The sequence below is a fragment of the Urocitellus parryii genome, chromosome 6 (assembly GCF_045843805.1).
Source record: "Urocitellus parryii isolate mUroPar1 chromosome 6, mUroPar1.hap1, whole genome shotgun sequence".
Classification (NCBI taxonomy): Eukaryota; Metazoa; Chordata; class Mammalia; order Rodentia; family Sciuridae; genus Urocitellus; species Urocitellus parryii.
This window is the reverse complement of record NC_135536.1, coordinates 26,691,091-26,712,272: the sequence shown is the minus strand read 5'-3', so window position 1 is coordinate 26,712,272 and position 21,182 is coordinate 26,691,091. Positions and strand designations below refer to the sequence as shown.

Below are 21,182 nucleotides of genomic sequence, written 5' to 3'. Positions count from 1 at the left end.
CTGAGGATGTAGCTTAGCTGTAAAAGCACCCCTGGGTTCAATCCTCACCCCCCAAATAAATAAATAAAAGCAACACACAAATGTGAGCTCTACCTAAGGAACCCCCAGGTCATGACTTCCTTTCTCCTGGCTTAAGTAAACCCTCTGTACCCTTCTTCCATTTTTGTACCAATAGTTACCAAGAAGTCCAAGTTCCAAATCAGATCTTAACTCAAAAAAGTACTTACCTGGAAACTATGTGTATCATTTTGTGAATTAATGGTTCTAAATGGGAGATGTTCTAAAATGCAGATTTCTAGGCCCTCCTCCTAGAGTTCTGCTTTTACATGTCTGGGATGAAGCCCTTTAAAACACTGTCATTCTGTGGTACAGTCTGGGAACTTGTGCTAAAGTAGCTAGCCTCAGCGGGGCTGCTTGCTGCGTAGTAGGTATACCATAGCAAGCGGCCTGATGACTTGTTCCTTCAGAGGCTTCTTTTATTTTTGTTTCCTGACCCTAATCAGTTATGTTGGAAAGTGTAGAGTGACATGAGAATCACAAGCTTCGGAATTAGAGCCCAGATCTTAGTTCTGCCACATTTTGCCCAGGGACCTCTCAGATAACCTAACCTCTTAAGTCTCAGTTTCGTTATCATGGCTGACCCAGGGTAGCTCTCAGTGTTCAGTGTTATGTTGTTTGAACTTGGACAGAAACCAGCACTGGCCACTGTAAATGCAGGGTCTTCTACAATCCCTGGCTGAAATAAGGCTCCTGCCCTCCAAATTGCAATGTGGCATTGCTAAGCAAACTAGTAACTGAAGATTCCAAGGACTTGGCCCAGGGAAGTGCAGCCTCAGGCTTCCTCAGTCAAAGGAAAGTTACAAATATGATCTGCACTGTCGCTAGCTTCAACAGGTCAAAAAATAATCCAGAGAGGGATGAGCCTCTGTGTTCATCCAGGAGTGATCTGCATTCATCATTAGCATGGTTGTGAGATACAGAACCTCCCTAATGGGACAAGGGGGAGCTTTTATAGTACTTCTGAGGGATTTAAAGTGTTCTTTTAAAGAGGAATTTCCTACATACAGGAAATGTAAGCCCTTGAGGGTTCAAATTGTGCTTATGACAAAAGGTAGCTAGGAAAACTCAACAAGGTGGCTGCCTGTATTAACTTATCAGTTGGACCTGTGCAATACTCAGGAGGCTACAGAATTCTTTCAGAATTTCAGATGCTACAGACCAAAGCCTGGGGTAGTACTGTCCAAAATAAAAGTAATGCGAACCACATATGTACTTTTTTATTTATTATTTATTTATTTACTGGGGATTGAGCATCATCCTCAACCCTTTTTATTTTGAGTCAGGGTCTTAGTAAGTAGCCCAGGCTGGCCTCAAACTTGTGCTCCTCCTGCCTCAACCTCCGGAGTCGCTGGGATTACAGGCATAAGCTACCACACCTGACTCCCATCACCTTCAGAGAAGTAGAAACATGAAATGTAAACTCTCTATCGGCTGGGGTTGTGTTCAGCGGTAGAGCGCTCACCTAGCATGCGCGAGGCACTGGGTTTGATTCTCAGCACCACATACAAATAAATAAAATAAGGGTCTATCAACAACTAAAAAATGGGGATTCCACCTCTTGGGTCCCCTTCTTCCTCCGGGAGAAGTCTTTTCTTCTGTCCTTTAATAAATTTCTAATTTCTACTCTGAAAAAAAAAAAAAACAACTAAAAAATGTTTTAAAAAAATCTCCAATGACTTCCTTCTGCTATTCAGTTGCATTTGAGTCTGTCCCTGAAATTACTCTGCCTCTCATGGTCTCCCTTTCCCTATTCCTCTTGGCATCCTGCACTCCCAGAAATGCCCTATTCACAGACTCTACTTATCAGAGCAAGCTTTCCAGCAGGGAAACTCCTCCCTTCCCCTGGGCTCCCAGGGCACTCACCTCATAAGACATTTCAATTTCCAGTGCTGCGCTAAGACCCAGGCCAGCGGTCCTATGCGCCATGGCTGTGTGGAGTACCTTCCTCCAGATTTCCTAACTCACCTTTCAATGCCTGAGACTGGATGGTGCTGTCAAGTGGAGCCCAGACCAGGACCCCCATACTCCCTGGTCCCTTCCTTCTGCTCATTAATTCTGCTTTCCTGACCTCTACACCCTTGTGGGGCCAGTCAGAGGTGAGGAGCTCCAGGACTTATATCCTCCAGATCATCCTAGGAGCTGAGCACCCACTCGGCCTTCTTGGTATTACTCTCAAGGAACCGCGTGAGATGGGGATACCAGCGGGTACTCTCGTGCTGATATAGGGTGACTCAAATTATTTATATGAACAGGAATTCTTCCAGAAATATGTGTTCAGGACCCTCCCCTAGGGATGGTCTTGTTGACTACCTCATGTCACCCTTCTCTTAAAAGGTCCCCATCTGGATCACAACCTCGTCCCACCCACCAGGGTGCTTATCTTAGTGCCTTGTAACATAGAAGATGCTCCGCAAGTGTTTTTCAACATGAACGTCCAAAGGAAGGAGTCACACCTCGGGGGCACATGTTTCTTTTGATCCATGGTTCTGTGTTTTTCCTCTACACATTTCTAGATTGTCATCGTTCCTCCAAGTGGCACAAAGGGGTTCTCACATCCCCCAAGCCCTCCACTCACTGACCTGTCGGTTGATGTGCCGAAAGTTTATCAAGAAGGAACAAATGCGCCTCCAGATTCTCTTGACAGCAAACTGCAAGTGAACTTCAACTCCAGGGCATGTGAAAACCGCTGAGCCCCGGGCTGGTGGTTGCCTGGTCTCAAGTTAGGCAGCCCAAGGGTTGGGGTTGAAAAGTGCTTTGGCTGCAACAAACTGTAGTGATAGAACATATGTTTCTCGTGCTTTGCTTTTGATCTTCTGCTCCGAGGTCGAGGATGCTCTCCCAAGGGGGGAAGAAAAAAGGAAGAGGAACCGAGTGGGAGAAAACTGACTTCACCCATCACTGAAATACTTCGTACCCGAAGCACAGTCACCCTGAGAGAAGAACATGGTGGCAGCTCTTCACGGTCACCTGATTAAGAGCCTTGAGTTTGGTCCTGACTCAGAGGGAAACACACCGCCACTGAGAGCCCCCCCCCCCACAGCACCCAAGCACTCACAGCCAAGCCTGGGCTTGGCCCCAGCGGACATATGAGAAAAAGATGACCTCTAGAGCCACCAGGCGGGCGGGAATCCTGCTGTTGCCAGGTCCTCCTACGTGGATCACAATTACTGCATGAGGTCATGGAATGTTGAAGGTGAAATGAAAGGTGGCTCCTAAGTCACAAAGTTGCAGGCGGGTGGGCATCCTTTCCACAGGGCTCTCAGGAACAAAGCTGATGAGCAGGGGGAGTTGCTACCTCTCCCAGACAGAGATGGGATCACACCCATGCATGTCCAAATCCTCCCAAAGCCCGCTCTCCCTGCTCTCCCCGATGCTTGCTGGGTTGGAAGGGTAACTGTAGTCCCCCACCCCCCAGGGTTTGCCTATGCAAAGGCAGGAGGCCCAGTGTGACACAGAGGTGAATGGACAGGTGCACTTCTTAGTGAAGCAGCGGAGAGGTGGCCAGAAGCTGGCAGCAGCCCTCAAGAGAGTCTTAGCAGCATGGACGATGATGAGGAGCCTCTCGAGTCCAATTCAAAAGGTGATACTCAGTGATCACAGGGACCTCAGAGCCCTCTCCCCTCTCTCTGCCTGGTTCCCCCCCAGAATTGGCAGGATGCACTACACTGACTTGGGTTCAGGGCTTGGCAAAGAGTGAGATGGTTAGATGCTGTTCTGGGACTGCCTCATGCTAGCACAAGCCAAATTAATTTTCATTTTGTGGGCTGGTGGACATCACTTTAATCGTTAGAAATCAGCTGTGCTGGGAATATTGACACCCCATGAATTGGCTAACACTATAAATCGGGATATTTCTTTTTCTGGGAGAGCCTGTTGTTCAATATTTACGGGCATCCCACTGGTCCACTGGAATCCTAAAGTTGTTAGACTGATGAGCGTCGTGAGACTCAGAAACGCATCGCATCTCTTTTCTCAGGGCTGCAGTTGGGCAGCTCAGCTGCTCTGTGGGTCTCAACCACCAGGCCACTGCTACTTGCACCCCATTTCACACAGGCCTCGTCACAGGTTGGGGGCCAGTCTTTGGGCCAGGACTAAAAAAGACACAAGCCTATGTGGGTTCATTAGGATCCCCAGCGTCCTAGAATCTGAGTGGTCAAAAGGTGGCACTCCGACACACGTGCTCAGCCACCCGGAGAGTAGACTGGCTGAGTTCTCCTGGGCAGTGTGGAGGGACAGCACAGCTTCCTAAACCCCAGAGCCCTGCAGATGCTGGAGGATTGAGCTCCATCCCTACAGTGGGCCCCAGATCAGGGGCCCAGTGGAAAACCGTAGCAAGGCTATGGGGGCCTGTGAGGGAGGCTCAGCTTTCCCCCAGCATCTCATCAACCCAAGGTGCATGTGTTCAATCATAGTGATGGATTTCAGCCCAAGGGAGAGTTTCAAGCCCCTTTTTTCCTGGTCATAGGTACAATGTTGGGCTGGAAGGAGAAGAAGAGGGATCACAACTTGAGTCAAGTGTTCTCTCTTGCTCCCCCAAACTGCCCCTTGATCTTTTACTTTGTATTTGTCCCAAATCACCACATACCATGCTCCTTCCCCCCAGCCCCTGCCCCCCACACCATCTGCACCTGAAGGTGGGGAAGTCTGGACTCCAGGACACACCCTTTCAGTCGGAAGAGGAACAGCAGACCCCAAAACCCACCCAAGCTAATGAGATGAGAAAAGTGAACTGGAGCCCAACTCTAAGACACGAGCCCAGAGACTGAGCTGTGTCTAGAAAGGAGGGCTTGTGGGACAGTCACCCTGGCAGGGCTGGCAGAGGAGGTGACAGAGACCAGGAGAGTCAGTGGCAGGCACACTGACAGGCCAGCAGGCTTCCTTCCCTGAACCTAGCAGGTGGTTCTGTCTTCCAGATGAGGACGACACGGAGTTAACACCCAAGGGCAGCGATGACGCGCTCTACTGTGAGGCCGAAGCCATCGGGACTGTGGAGAAAGAGAAACCCCTCAAGGAGGATTCGGAAACAGACTTGGAGATCGAAGGTGACATGGTGGGGGGTGGCTGGTTCTGGGCCCCCTGGGCCTCTGGAGGAATCCCATCCACCCAGTGGGAGGTCCTGCAGGGGATGTCTGGAAACTCGGTTCTCCTCCAAGCTGGCTGGGGACAACAGCTGCCACAGCCCCGAGGCTTCCACATGAGCACACATCAGCTTGTTGAAAGCTGAACCAACACACAAACAGGGGTTTCTGGTCTTAAATGTTCCCCTCGGTGGCATCTCATGTGATGTTCCTGTAGTCGCAGAAGAGAGACATCAGTACTCACCTTTAGCCCTACTTGAGGGCCCCATGTGCGCCTTCAGCAAGTCTAAGCTGAAGTCATCAACCCAAGGTGCATGCCTTCCTGGGTTTCAGGGTTGGCTGAGCGGGAGCAAAGACCTTTACTACAAACAACACCTCCACCCTCTTTTGCAGATTTCCCAGGCTAAGGTTAGCCCGACTCACCCTGGTGGGCAGTGGTCACAGTCTGCAGAGGTGGAGGGAAGGCTACTCAGCCATTAAAATTAAACTGTGCTGCTTATTTGCACAGTCAGCTTAGAACCCCCGCTCTGTCAGTCAGCAGACAGCATCTACCCAGACCTCCTCTCTGCTGCCCCCAGCATCTCGTTGCTCTCTGTCTTCTTGTCCATCCCGAGGCTCTCACTGACACTGCTTCCAACATGGGATTTTGCTCCTTGCAAACCTGGATGCTTTGCCAAGATTCCTGCTTCTTCGTCCTTCCCCGCCCCACCCCCTGCTCCCCACACCCGAAGCAAATGACGGTGCTGTTCCAAGCTGCTTCTTAAAATAGAAGGGTCGCCATCCAGGGTAAGGCAGAGCTAGTCCCAAGGACAAAACAGGAGGTTACCTTCCCTCTGGCCAACAAGAACTTCTAATGGCTGAATTTGGCACAGACAACTCTGTCCTGAGCAGAAACTCAGGGCTGAGCTGCTCTGGCTCCAGGGCACCTGCTGCAGGTGCTGAGGTGCTGAGGAAGGGCTGGAAGGACTTCCTGGGGAGTCTAGAGAAGAAGGGTTGGCCAGACTGTGGGCTCTTTCCCATGTAACAGTGGTTCTCCCCTGGATAACTGCACACCTCAGGGGACACTTGGGGTGGAGGCACCCTGTGGGTACAGGCCAAGGAATCCTACTGGATATCCTGCAGTACAGTCCCCCACAACAGAGCAGGACCTGAGTCAAAATACCAGAGACACGGAGGGTGAGAAACCTGGCCCAGTGAGCATTCTAAGGAGAGGGTCGGTCTGGAGCTGTGCTTGCAAAAACAGCTTCCCTCTGAATCGCCCTTTCACCCTCCGATCTCTCACTGTCTACCTTAGAAACTCATGGTGTGGGTTGGCCAAAGGCCTGGGATCCGAATAGACAGCACACGAGTGTAGATGTCAGCTGGCCCTGGGAAGCCCTGCCGCCCACTGGACTTGCCTTAAGAGGACCCAGCCCTGGGGTCCCCAGGCCAGGCTGGAATGGTCCTAAAGCCTAAGGGTGGCAATGAAGAGGTGGAACCCCTGCTTCTCTTTGCAGGTTTTTGGTTTTGTTTTTTTGGTACTTACCGGCTGGACATTTAGGGGCTGGATTTGTCACTGGCGAAGCAGGGATGACCAGCGGCTGTAAGGCCACCCAGATGCAGGTCTTTCTGTTTCTCACCAATTTGGAGGTCTCTCCCCCTTGAACTGATTGGCCATCTCGAGGTGACACAGGAGTCTACTTCTCTGAGCCTTCTTCATGGCTCACGTTTTAATGGTGGCAGGGAAACTAAAATTGAAATGGAGACCCCCCTCAACCATCAAAAGTCCCCAGCTCTGTGCCTTTTGTTTTCCCCTTCAGGGTTGTCCCAGGGTGGCAGGAGGGCTGGGCCTCTATATATTCCTGGCGATTGGTCTCGGGATGCCTCCAGCCTGGGAAGGTGGGGTGGGGTACGCTGCTCATCTCTCCTAGGAAAGCCCAGGGCTGACACCCTGGCCCCTTCTCCTACACGGAGGGAGACATCTATCTGGGGCAACCTGGAATTCGTGTCTGCCTCTCCCACCACTGGCTGACTTTGGGGTTGGAGTTGGACACCCACAGGGGTGGATCCCTGGCAGAGCACAGCCGGTCGGAAGCAAACCCTGCCCGAGGCCAGAGGGCAGAAAAGTCGAGCCCTATTGAGTCTTGTCTTTCTCCGCAGACACCGAGAAGTTCTTTACAATTGGACAAAAGGAGCTGTACCTGGAGGCCTGCAAACTGGTGGGTGTAGTGCCTGTCTCCTACTTCATCCGGAACATGGAGGAGCCCCACATGAACCTCAACTACCATGGGCTGGGCCCCAGGGGCACCAAGGCTATCGCTATAGCCATGGTGGTGAGCATGGCAAGGGGGGCGTGGAACCAGGCGGCGGAGGAGGGTGGACAAGGTGGCAGGCCCAAGATCCAGAGGGCTCCTCCCTCCAAGGCTGAAAAGCGACCTTGACGGACACCTGTCCTGGTCTCTGCTCCTCTGCCAGTTTCCCTGTCGACGTGTGGACTTCCCTTTAGCTCAGGAAGGATGTTTCTGGATACCTAGACCTTGAAGTCTGTGCTCTTTCACATTCAGGAAGCAAAGCACCAGCCCGTGGGACAAGGAAAAGGGGCTGGGCTGGAACTGGGCCCCAGAGTCAAGGCCAGAGCACAGTATAGAGTGCAGACCTGGGTGTCCAGGCCAAAGCTCACCTCTACTAGAAACGGATCGGCTGCTGAGTCTTTCCATCCTCCGTCTGCCTTTTGCAGCATTATAATTTTTCAAGACCATTCTGTAGAGTAAATCATGTTTTCCTACAGGAATAATTTTATCTCTTGGTTTGGCCTAATCAAGCAAGGACTCGACTTTGAATCCATCATAGCTTTATATAATTCCAATTGATTATATATAAAACTGATTCTCATCCCAGAGATGTTAACAACTGTGTGTTAGCAACTGTTCACTTAGGATGGTAAAAGGAAAGTTGGATGTTTAAAAAGCTCAGTAAGGTGAAGAGGCGGATGCTCTTGGGAGGCAATATTTAAAAATTGATAACAATTAAATTGTCCATGGAGGGGCTGGGTTTTTGTAGCTCAGTGGTCGAGGGCTCACCTGGCATGTGAGAGGCACTGAGTTCAACCCTCAGCACCACATAAAAATAAAGGGAAAGGTATTGTGTCCAGCTACAACAAAAAAATAATATTAAAAAAAAATTGTCCATGGAAAGAAAGAACAGAGATAAAGAGGACTGAGGAAGAATTCTGAAAACATGTTATTTTTTTTTTTTAAAGAAACTCTGTCTTTATTTTTTTTTTCAAAGAGAGAGTGAGAGAGAGAGAGAGAATTTTTAATATTTATTTTTTAGTTCTCGGCAGACACAACATTTTTGTTGGTATGTGGTGCTGAGGATCGAACCCGGGCCGCACGCATGCCAGGCGAGCGCGCTACCGCTTGAGCCACATCCCCAGCCCAAACATGTTATTTTTAAAGGGCTTGAATGGAGAAAAGGGGCCCGTGAATTCAGTAGCAAATGAGTGGCTGAGAGCAGGGAGAAGCCAGCTACAGGTGCAAAAGAGAAGAGCCTTGGAGGGAGTGGCCAGGTTCAGGGATGCAGATGTGTAGGGCGATGAATGAGGGAGGCGAGTCCCCTCCTCGGAGTGTATCGAATCATGGGACACAAGGCAATGGCAATGCATGAAGCACTGTCCTTGCTCATTGCCGGAACGTGATCCTATGTGAGTCCTCAGGACACACATGGCAAGCTGGTCATTTGGGGTACTGGTCCTTGGTTGGCCTGGCACAACGCCTTTGAGGAGTAGAGGGTCTTATTTTCCACATCCTCTGCCCCACAAGCTCATGGCCATTAAGAAGTTACTTGAGAGCCAGGTGCCGTGGTGCACACCTGTAATTCCAGCAGTGAGGAGGCTGAGGCAGGAGGATTGCAAGTTCAAAGCCAGCCTCAGCAACTCAGCGAGGTGCTAAGCAAATCGTGAAACCCTGTATCTAGATGAAATACAAAAAAAAAAAAAAAAATTGGCTGGGAATGTGGCTCAGTTGTCCAGTGCCCCTGAGTTCCACCCCCAGTTGCACCCCTCAAGAAAAAGTTACATGAGAGCCAGGCCCAGTGGTGCACACCTATAATCCCAGCAGCTGGGGAGGAGGAGACAGGAGGATCAAAAGTTCAAGGCCAGCCTCATCCCTAAGCAACTTAGTGAGACCCTGTCTCTAAATAAAAAGTAAAAAGGGCTGGGGATGTGGCTCAGTGGTTAAGCGCCCCTGGGTTCAATCCCCAGTACCAAAAAAAAAAAAAAAAAAAGGTGAGGGGAGGAAAAACCAGAGAAGGAACAAAGCCATCTTGAAATTTACTGAGGGCTGAAAGGCTGATTCATAAAGCACAGGAGTGGACCATCACTCCATGGACTTCATGGGAAAACTGCAGAACAGGGACATCCTCTCGGGACTTGTATACTCAGTGGCCGCAGTTTCTGTTTGGGGAGGGTAGTTTTTTCCTCTCTGACTCTCAGGATTGTTCACTTGGCAGCCAATGGTGTGACACTCTGATGGCAGGAGCTTTGATTTGCTGTTTGTACTGCTGAATTTTTCACAGATTCACCCAGCTGGCTTTAAGAGCATGATCACAGGGATCCTGTTTCAGCCCTGGGAGTACAGCTCACTCGCCCAACACCCTGTCGGGGTGGCGGTGAGAGTCAGGAGGTTCTCTCTTCACCCTTGTTCCCCTAGCAGAGAGCATAGAGAGTGACAAGCAGGTGCTGGCTTGGTGATAGGGCCTCCCCATTTACCCTGCAAAGTGCTGGTCCCCAGCATGACTCTGGAGGTGACAATCAGCAGTGTCCAAATGCTGATCAACAGCACCTGGAAAGGAGACCCCAGGGCCATCTCCCTGGCCTTTGAACGGGTCTGAATTTTGCCCACTCCAGAGAGACAGCGAAGACCCGAGGACCCTCCAGTAAGCCCCAAGGGAACCACCTCGCGTTGTGGAAGCAGGAGCTATCCCTGTCTTTTTTCCCTGGAATGGAGAATCGGACCCTCCTGACCACTTGGTGCTTCTCTCACTGTTTGGTGGACTTTGAAAATGGCCGAGTCCAAAGATACGACTCTTCTTTGCACCTGCTTGTACTGTGAATGAGGGGCAGAAGGGGAGAATAAAAGTTTTGGTTAGAGCTGACCCCAGTCCTTCATGCTGCAATGTCTCCTCTCATCTTGCTCCCATCGGGAATGTAGAATAGCCTGGACTTAGATACGAAGAGCTAAGCCCAGCGCCTTCCAAACAGGCTTGAGGTGACCTCAGGTAAGAAGAAGGTAAAATGGAAGAAACACCCTTGAAGAAGCAAAGCAAAGCAAAGCAAGATAAATGCCTCAGGGGACCTCCTTTCAAGGACCTTCAAGTTTAAGTTCCCTTGTTAAAGGTCTCAAGTGTCTCTTAATCTTATAGTAGGTGTAAGATTGGGCAATAGGGTTAAAATCTACTTAGCTCATCCTTGTCCCTCTCACTTTTCAGGCCTTCAACTTAATGATCCCCTTCTAAGTACTCCCAGAAAAGCATATTGTTCTAGCAGAACTCAATGCGATGGCTCATCCTCTGTTTTTCTCCTTGTCCTCTCTTTCCTTTAGTATCCCTAATCTAACTTCCACACCCTCTGTGTTAGTTCATTTACCATAACTATAACAGAATATCTGAGGCTGGATAACTTTATAAAGAAAAGAGGTCTGTTTAGCTAACCAGGTTCAAGAGCATGGCACTGGCATCAGCTCAGCTCAGGTAAAGGGCTCATGGTGGGTGGCATCCCAATGGCAGGAGTACATGTAAGAGGGAAAGATCACATAAAATGACTGAACCCAGGGCATTCTATATCACCAGCCACATCACCTTTAAAATGTTGAGGCAGGTCTCACCAAGTTACCCAGGCTGGCCTTGAACTTGTAATCCTTCTGCCTCAGCCTCCCAAGTCCCTGGGATGACAGGCTCCTCTGCCTTATAACAACCTTTCATTAGGCCCCACCTCTTAAAGGTCCCTCTGTCTTTTAGCATCGACACTCTAGGGTCCAAGCCTTCAATGCACAGATCCTACGAGGACAAACCACATCCAAGCCACAGCACCCCGACAGTCTGGGATGTTCAGGAGAAGAGCCCAGCTCTAGACCAGAGCGAGCCGGGTACTGGGGAGGTCACCAACCATTTCTCTTTCTTTCCCCCCCTCCCCTTGGGTGGTTGAAGTCTAACACAACCATCACCAAACTGGAGCTGGAAGACAACTGCATCATGGACACGGGCGTGATCTGCCTGGTGCAGATGCTGCAGGAGAACTACTACCTCCAGGAGCTGGTAGGTGCCCTGCTCTGCTGGCTCCTCCACCACACGGGGGGCCCAGAGCCCCCGGGAGCCCAGGCAGAATCCCCTGTCACTCCAAGGGCAGCCCCGGGCTGTCTGAAACCCGTCAGGAGGCTCTTCCCCTCTAGATGGGACTACTCAGATGAGGGCCACCCGTCAGAGGCTGGTGATGGACTGGATTCCCTGTGGCCATAAGAAACCCTAAGGAGCCATTTCTTTCTTTTTTCATTTTTTTAAAGTTATACATGGACGCAGTTTATTTTCTTTCTTTATTTTCATGTGGTGCTGAAGATCAAACCCAGTGCCTCACATGTGCGAGGCAAGCGCTCTGCCACTAAGCCATAACCCCAGTCTTTCTTTATTTTGGGTCTTTTTAAAGTTTGTTCTAATGAGTTACACATGATAGAATGCATTTTGACACATCGGGCATAAATGGAGTATAACTTCTCATTCTTCTGGCTGTACATGATGTACAGTTACACAGATTGTGTAATCATACACACATAGGGTAATAACGTCTGATTCATTCCACCATCATTCCAACCCCTGTGCCTCCTCCCTTCCTTTCACACCCCCCAATCTATAAAACCTCTTTTCTCCCCCGTCGATTGTGAACGAGCATCTGTATGTCATAGGAACCATATCAGAGAAAATGTTTGGCCTTTGGTTTTTTTTGGGGGGGGATTGGCTTATTTGGTTTAGCATAATAGTCTCCAATTCCGGGCTGGGGATGTGGCTCAGCGGTAGCGCACTCGCCTGGCATGCGTGCGGCCCAGGTTCGATCCTCAGCACCACATACCAACAGAGATGTTGTGTCAGCCGAGAACTAAAAAATAAATATTAAAAATTCTCTCTCTCTCTCCTCTCTCACTCTCTCTTTAAAAAAAAAATAGTCTCCAATTCCATCCACTGACCAGCAAATGCCATATTTTCATTTATCTTTAAGGCTGATTAATATTTCATTGTGTATCACAGTTTCTAAGGAGCCATTTCTCTCTGCACCTTATAAGCCTGTAAGTGGATAAGTTTACCTCTTGCACCATTACCTTAAGGTGAACTTTCTTAAAGGAGATAAAGACATGAAATAATATCATAAAACCCAATGTGCCTGAAGATAGGTGGTGGTGATGGTTATACAACAATAGAAATATATTTAATACCTCTGAACCTTATACCTAAAAAAAGGTTACAATGGTAAATCTTATGTTTTAATACCATAAAAATTTTGAAAAGAGCCGGGCATGGTGGCTCACATCCGTAATCCCAGCAACTCAGGAGACTAAGGCAGGAGGATCTTAAGTTCGAGGCCAGCCTGAGCAATTTAGTGATACCCCCCGGTCTCAAAAAGAAAAAGTAAAAAGTGCTGGGGATGTAGCTCAGCAGTAGAGCACCCCTGGGTTCAATCCCCAGTTCCAAAATAATTTTTTTTTTTAAAGAAGGGGAGGAAATCAAGCAAGACACTGAAGGCTGGTTTCTCTGGAGTCTCTCTCACTGCCTGAGAGGACTCAGTCCTCATATATCCCCGGCTCTTTCTAGGGTGGCGAATCATATTTTGTGAATCAATGAGTAGAATCTTATTTACTCTCAACTCATTTTTTTAGTTGTTTATGCCCAACTCGTCAAATGAAGCTGTTTGGATTTCCAAACAAACAAAATAATAATGATGATGATGATCATCATCATAATAAATAATGTGCTCATCAGAAGTATGTGGGCTAAATTGGGGGAGCGGGGACTTAATGAAGCCAGCTTCAGAGAAACAGACCTCCTGCCTGGGTCAGGAAAGCCTCCCTCTCTGGCCTCCGGCCACTCCATCAGCCAGTCCCTCCTCCCCACCTTGAACCCTACCTGGATGCCCTTGTTAATGAGGCCCCTTTGGTGGGATTTTACGTACACAAGGGTACTCTTGCCTTTTAGAATGTTTCGAAAAATGACATTGGTTTGGAGGGGGCCAAAGTCATCTCCGAGTTCCTCCAGAGGAACACATCTTCGCTCTGGAACCTTGGACTGTCAGGTGAGCCGGGCAAGGGGACGGGGAGGGCATCGGGAATCCAAGGGGCAGGAGGGGAAGGGCAGAGAGAACCCGCATCTGGTTGACCTGACCAGAATGCTGTGTCTGCCCTGACAAGCTGGGCACCCTGCCCGTCCCCAGGGCTTCCCTCCCCCTGCACAGCCACGTGGCTCCCTGCCGTCCTCAACAAGCTGCTCCCCACCGACCTGCTTTGCCATATTCTGCCTTCCCCTTGGACGTCCCTGCCTGCAGAGGTCTTGGTTTATGAGGCTTCCTCTCAGGTCTCAGCTCAAATGTCACCCCCTTGGAGAGGAGGCTCTCCTAACCATCCTATCCACCCTCCACCACCACTCTGTCCTGTGTCCCCGGTTGGCTTAACTGCATTTGTTACCACCCGAAGCCCTCCTGTTTTTAAATTAGCTTAGTAACATCTCCCATGGGGGAAAAAGTCGGGTGAGAATTCCAGTTCCCCCAGACCGCTCCTCATTCAGGTTTACAGATGTCCGCTGACTGTAGGATCCTGGAACCCCTAAGCCAAGAAATGCACATTAAAACATGATCCTGGTCTAGGGCTATAGCTCAGCGGTAGAGTGCCTGCCTTGCACGTGTGGAGCACTGGGTTGGATCCTCAGCACCACATAAATAAATAAATAAATAAATAAATAAACAAATAAATAAATAAAGGTATTGTGTCCATCCATGAAAGTCCGGCACTATGGCACATGCCTTAATCCCAGTGACTCAGGAGGCTCAGGCCGGAGGATTGCCAAGTCGAAGGTCCAGCCTCGGCAACTTAGTGAGGCCCTAAGCAACTTAGTGAGACCCTGTTTCAAAATAAAAATAAAAAGAGTTAGGGATGTAGCTCAGTGGTAGAATTCAGTCACTCCTGGGTTCAACCCCCTGAACAAAAAAAATAAGATGAAAATAAAAATAAATGCATAGATAAAAACAGAAGAGATCATTCTTTTTAAAAGAACTCTCCTCCCCACAAGAATATCAACAAGTGAAAAATATGTCCTCCTTGAAATTACAGATTCGATACATATGTCCAAAAAGTGCGGTAGACACAGGTCAATACAATTAGCCAAAACACATTTATCTAAATATATTTACAGTGTAGAAAGAGAAAAATGGAGAGAAAATAAAAGATAAAAGAGTGTAGGATCATGAATAGACTCTATATAGCTACTAGGAGTTCCTGAAGGAGGAAAAAAACAAGTGAGCAAATAATAGTGGCCGTGCTTCTTGAATTTGAAGCATTCGGGGATCCGAGTAAGTTCTAAAAAAGGTAAACAAAAAGAAATTCACACTTGAATGTATCACTGAAAAAGCACTTGATACAGAGACCTTAAAAGTATCCAGGGGAAAAAATAGTTTCTCTTTTAATGTGAATGTTACTCTATGTGAGATATTATTCTTGAAGTTCTTGTTTCCCTCTAAATATAACTTGGATTTCTTTCCATGACAGAACAAATAGCTCTTTCCCCTTCGCTGGGCAGTCTTCCTTGTCATGGCCACAGCATCATTTAGCATCCCTCTGTTGGGGGATGGGACTCATAACATTTCTAATTTTTCAATCATTCAACTAATGATTCAAAGGACTTTCCTGTTCATACATCTTTTGGGCACATGTCCTAGTATTCTAGATGGACACCCAGGAGTATAATTACCGAATATAAAGATATATCCACTTTTGTGAAGTTAAAAATTAATTTCCGAATTTCCCGTAAGGAGCCTGTACCAGATTAAAATTCTACCAATGGACGGTTTCTCTGTGCTGTCCCCAAAGGGTTAATAGCAAGATGTTTGTGAATCAAATGGTTAAATGGGTGGGTGTTGAAGTCACTGTTCTTGGATCCAAATTCCAGCGTTGACACTGGGCAGGTTAGTTAACCCTTTTGTGACTCATTTTTCTTATGAATAGACTAAGGACAATGATATTACTTGAGAGGGTGATTGGGAGGAGTAAGTGACTTAAAATCTAGAACACCTAGAATAGTATTTAGCATATAAATATTCAATAAGGGTTAGTCACTACTATTATCTTTATTTTTTTCCGCATTTTTTACGGGTGCATTATAGTTGTACATACCGATGGGATTTGTCGTTACCTGCAAACAATATAACAAGATAATTTGGCTAAGCTCACTCTCCAGCACTCCCCCCTCCCTCCCTGTCTCTCACCCCTTAGTCCCTTTCTTCTAGTGATCTCCCTTTCATTTTTAGGAGATCTACCCAGAACTTTGTTTTTCTTTTTCCTCTCTACTTCAGCAGATAAGAATAAACATATGACCCTGAACCATCTGAGTTTGACTTATTTCACTTAATTATGATGGTCTCCAGTTCCATCCATTCTTCTGCAAATGCCATTATTTCATTTTTATTTGTGGCTGAATAAAACTCCATTGTGTATATGCCCCACATTTCCTTTATCCATTCATCTGTTGATGGACACCTAGGCTGGTTCCATAGTTTGGCTATGGTGAATTGTATTATTATCTTTATTACATTCCCACATTATTATTATTTGAAAAGAACCTCTTTTAAGATGTTTGTTTCCATTTTTGTTTCCTCTTCTTTGAAATGTCAATGGTCACAGAGAGAAGGACACGTTAAAGGAGATGAGCATTCTCTCAGGTTTTCTTGTGTCTACACATTTGCGTTAAGTGCTTGTCAACTTTCCCACGTCTGATTGTTCTGGAGTGCAGAGGACAGGCAGGGCTGTGATGTGGGTGGGCAAGAGGGCCACAGTGCAGAGTGCATTGCTAATGGAACCCCCTCACTTTAGGAAATAACTTCAATGAGGAAGCCATAGACCTCTTCTGCCAAGCCCTGTCGGTAAGGAGCAAGGGGTGCGGGTGAGCCACGCGGGCAGGTCTAGGGGATCTGGGTGACTCAGGCTGTGCTGGGCATGGTGGAGCAAGGCTACTTACATGGTCTGGAAGTGGATGAGTGTTTGGTCTCTTCCAACCCTGGTAAAAACCCAGTAAGCAGTGGGGCTTTCAGGGTGGCACTGCCTTGTCACAGTGACTATCAACAGTTCATGAAGCTTTCAGTCTAAGAGCCCTAGCCCACCTAGTTTTTAGTACCTGGGAGCTCTCCACCATACTGCCCTGAGATAAGTAAGAGATTTTTCAGTCTGAAGACAAAAATAACCTCCTTTCTCACCATTTGTTCCTCTAGATCAATTACCTAATTAGGAACCTGGATCTCAGTCACAACCAAATCTCTGATACAGGAGGGGAACAACTGGGACAGATGCTGAGTACGTCCCCATGGAGGGAAAGTGACCAGCCAAGGGGAGGGATTGAGAGAAAGTTCATTTATCAGAGCTGAATCACCCTTTATTTTTAAATTGATTTTGAATGTTTGGACTATAAAAGTGATGTAAACCATGCCCCCCCCAAAAAAAACACTTTAAATGAAGCAAACACCGAGATGTGGGAAGTAAAACTTTCCAATGATTGGAAGACCATGGAGAGGAACAACTTGCTGAGCTTAAGGAGACCAAGGACTATGACACGTGGTACAGTAAACACAAACTGTAATGAAAACAATCCATACATTAACAACAATGCACTTTAAACATGTATGATAAAAAAGACACCATGGGCCAGGCAGGATGACATCCACTCATAACCCAGCTACTCAGGAGGGTCGCAAGTTCTAGGCCAACCTCAGCATCTTAGCAAGATCCAGTCTCAAAAGAAACAATAAAAAGGGCTGGGGGTGTAGGTCAGTGGTAGAGCACCCCTAGGTTCAATACCCAGTACCACAAGAAATACAAGAGCCACCATGGCCGACTCTAAGAGATAAGCAACAGAGGGGACAGGGAGTGAATATTGGCAGCACTTGTATAAGATTAAAGTTCAGACTATTGATAAAAGATTCTATATATCTCCTGGCATAGTAGCATGTGCCTATAGTCTCAGCTAAGTCTGAGGTAGGAGGGTTGTGAGTTGGAGGCCAGTGGGGGCAACAGAGCAAGACTCTATCTCAAAACAATAATTAAAAAAAAAAAACAGGCACAGTGGTTCATGCCTGTAATCCCTGCAGCTCAGGAGGCTGAAGCAGGAGAATCGCGAGTTCAAAGCCAGTGTCAGCAACAGCAAGATGCCAAGCAACTCAATGAGACCCTGTCTCTAAATAAAATACAAAATAGGGCTGGGGATATGGCTCAGTGGTTGAATGCCCCTGAGTTCAATCCCCAATAGCCCCCCCAAAAAAAATCCTATATTAATAAGACCTATAGGTTAATAAATACCCCCAGTAGAACAATGGTCAAGGCATATGGGCAGCACTAGAGAAAAGTCCACTGCCCGACCCCTTTAGTAATTAGAGAAATGCAGCAACAGGAAGATGACCTTTTTCATCTATCCAAGCTATAAGAGTTTAAAGTCAGTGAATATCAAAACTACAGACAGTGGGAGAAACAGGAGCACTGACAGGCTGCTAAGGAAAGCCACTGTTCAGAGTGACGCTGGGATTGAACAGCGACCCCCTCCTCCACACGCACAGACAGATGTCCAAGGAGGTTACTGTAGCATTGCTATAAAACTTGGGACAGTACCTAAATGGCCATCCCTGGGCAAAGAATAGAAACAAGGAGGACAAGCAGCAGTGGACAGGGAGGGTTGGGGGCTGCAGGGGGGTGGGGAGCCAGGCCCACGGGGAGGGGAGCTCTTTGCTGAGACCTGAATAACAAAGATGACCGCGCTGAGTTCTGGGGTTCAGCATTCCAGGCAGCAAGGTCAGGGCATTGCATGTTTGAGGAACATCGGAGGACAGGGTGGCAGGAATAGAGGGGACAGGGAGGAGACTGGAAGGAACGGAAGTCTTGGAGGTGGCCCATGGCGTGGACAACATCTGGATTTAATTCCACATGGGGGAAGGTCACAGTTTGATTTGCAATTTGGAAACTTCGGTCTGGCATGAAGAACAATGAAGAACACAAACGGAGGGACAGCCATTAATTAGGAAGCTGTCCCTAGCCTGGGGAAGACAACGCAGCCATCTCGTGTGACGAGACAGAAGAGTGGATGGGTTCCGAATGTGTTTGGGGGTGAGGCGGAGAGGCCTTGCTGAGCTGAAGGAAAGTTAGGAATAAAGACGGACACCTGCTCCTCTCGCCTTCTCTGCTGGCTGGACGTGGTGCCCTTTACCTGGGTGGGGAAAACTCAGGGGGCAACAGCTACATTTTGGTAGTCGATGGCCACTCAGCACTTCTCAGTGGAGAAGTCGGGGAGGTGGTTTGTTGCGTGACCTTGGAGCTTGGTGATGAGATCAGCACTGGATGTAGCACCCGGGAGTCACAGGCAGGGCGACGTATTTAATCCACGAGACCAGATCAAGGCAAGAAGGGTAGAGGCTTGAGTTCTCTGACGCCTGGGTCACTCCAACAGGTGCAGGTGCTGCTGCAGAGGAGCAGGGATCTGAGGAGTGTCAATCAAACAGGAGGGTGACCAGGAAAATGAGGTCTCCAGAAAACAAGGGAGAGAGCTGTTTGGAGAGGAAGCGGCCAGCAGGGTCCACTTAAGTGTTGCTTAAGATCTAATGGTGAGGTCGAAAAAGTGACCCCAAGTCTCAACAGCACCAAGATAGTCGGCCACTTGGTGAGAGTTTGGTGGAGTGGGTGAGCACGGAAACCCAGCTGGAGGCACAAATGGGTGCAAAGAGGAGGCCAGGGCACCAGAGGCTGGGGAGGCTGGAGCTACTGAGGAGGCAGGAGCCCGAGGGAGACAAGAGGCCAGGAATGATTTTTAAGGCTGAAAAACGCTGAAAGAAGTAAAAGAAACTGATGCTGCAGAAAGAAGGGAAGATAATTAAAGGAGGAGTTCGCAAGAGGAAGGGGCCTGGCCCTAGAGAGCCTTGAAGAGGCGGAGGCAGCAAGGCTGGCCGCTGAGGGGAGGGTTGGTGGGAGGATGAGCCCCACCTCCTCGTGCTGCTGCTCCAGGGCGGTGAGAAGCAAGACCCTCTGCTGACTGTAGAGAAAGCATGTGGGAGGAAGGAGAGGTGGAAAGGGACCACTGTTCAGCCTCCACTGAAAGCTGAGGTCGTGAATTTAAAGGAAACCAGAAGGTGTTCTATCTTCCTGTGGTTATGATAGTCCTGTGGGTGAAGATCTTTAGAATGTTATTCTTAGCTGGGTACAGTGGTGCACACTTGTAATCCCAGCGGCTGGGGAGGCTGAAGCAGGAAGATCACAAGTTCAAAGCCAGCCTCCGCCACTTAGCAAGGCCCTAAACTATTTAGCAAGACTCTGTCTCAAAGTAAAAAAAAATTTAAAAGGCTGGGGATGTGGCTTAGTGATAAAGTGCCCTTGGGTTAAATCCTCAGGACAACAAAAAAAATTATTAGTAGTAAAGCTCTCAAACAGTAAGTGATTACTAAGTGAGGGGCATCAGACTCGCATGTCACATCAATCCTCACAAAATCCCTACACAGGTTAATACTCCATCTTACAGACGAGGAAGCTCATGAGGAACAGATCGGTGACCTGGCCAAGGTGGCACAACTGTTAGATGAGATGAGCCTCTGGGTTCAATTATGTGGCCACTGAAGGGAGGCCGATGTGCTCCGAGAATCTTCAATGAGGGAGTTGGCAGAGGAGAGGAGAAGAAAGTGAGGGAAAGAGGCGTAGGAAAGAGAATGAAGGCAGGAGACTACCGTTATCACGACAATATAAGGTGTGAGTTACTAACAGTACATCCTGGTGATTGACACAGAGAGACAGACAGACGTGAGAGGTCCCCACTGTACCTACAGAAAAAAGGAAGGGCTGGGGACGTGGCAGAAGCACTCGCCTCGTGTGCACAAGGCCCTGAGTTCCATTCCCAGCACACACACACACACACACACACACACACACACACACACACACACGACATAGAAAAGAGAGAGACTCCCTCCTGATCCCGAAGACAATGCTCTCCTTGGATGGTGCCCTCTGCAGAACCACTTTCCCCAAATAAAAAGCACAACGTGGTTGAACAGGAAGTCTTGCCAACCCTGTGGAGTATAGGAGCAAAAGCATGTTCTTCTTTGAGACTCGTACTCTACACCTTCAGCCCCCAAAAAGCATCTTTAGTTTTTTTTTAAGTGTGATCTCTGTGCAAACTCAGATCCTGGCACCTCCCACCTCCAGCTGCTGGTGTCTCTGAGGCTCTCCTAAGAGCACCAGAGCCAGCGCTGTTCCCATGGCACTCCAAGAGACAGACACCTTGTGAACTAACACGCCACGCCCATCCCCGCCTCCTGTGTGCAGCCTGGCACGGTTGTTTGTCCACACTGCCTCCCTCGTTTTCTTTGGCAGGGGGATGGGGATACTGGGGATTGAAACCTAAGGGCGCTTAACCCCTGAGCCACATCCCCAGCCCTGCTTATTTTTTTATTTCAAGACAGGGTCTCACTAGGTTGCTTTTACAGCCTTGCTAAGTTGCTGAGGCTGGCGACTTAGTGAACTTGCGATCCTCCAGCCTCAGCCTCCCGAGCTGCGGGGACTACAGGTGTGCACCACCACACCCAGCTTTCCATCCACTTTTTAATGGCTTTATAATATTCCACTACATGGATATTTACGATATTCTTTACCCTGTTCCCCTGAGTAACAAATTTCACCTTTATTATTGATGCCATTGCAAACATCTACCTACAGGTACAGGGCCCTTCCCACTTTCCGTACTATCTTCTTAGAACAAGTCTCAGAGTTCTGTGATAAGGTATGCATGCACAGCTTA

General features: G+C 48.3%; 1 protein-coding gene across 1 annotated transcript in view; it reads left to right on the top strand.

The window, feature by feature from the left end:
- The first annotated feature begins 3,590 nt into the window (after nucleotides 1–3,590).
- Lrrc74a (leucine rich repeat containing 74A) overlaps nucleotides 3,591–21,182 on the top strand; it is a 31,010-nt gene continuing 13,418 nt past the window's right edge. The window contains exons 1-7 of the mRNA XM_026401752.2: nucleotides 3,591–3,640; nucleotides 4,974–5,102; nucleotides 7,278–7,450; nucleotides 11,322–11,429; nucleotides 13,353–13,449; nucleotides 16,235–16,284; nucleotides 16,630–16,711. Of these exons, the coding sequence (XP_026257537.1) occupies nucleotides 3,601–3,640; nucleotides 4,974–5,102; nucleotides 7,278–7,450; nucleotides 11,322–11,429; nucleotides 13,353–13,449; nucleotides 16,235–16,284; nucleotides 16,630–16,711 (679 nt within the window). The 5' untranslated portion in view covers nucleotides 3,591–3,600. The remainder of the gene's footprint in view (nucleotides 3,641–4,973; nucleotides 5,103–7,277; nucleotides 7,451–11,321; nucleotides 11,430–13,352; nucleotides 13,450–16,234; nucleotides 16,285–16,629; nucleotides 16,712–21,182) is intronic.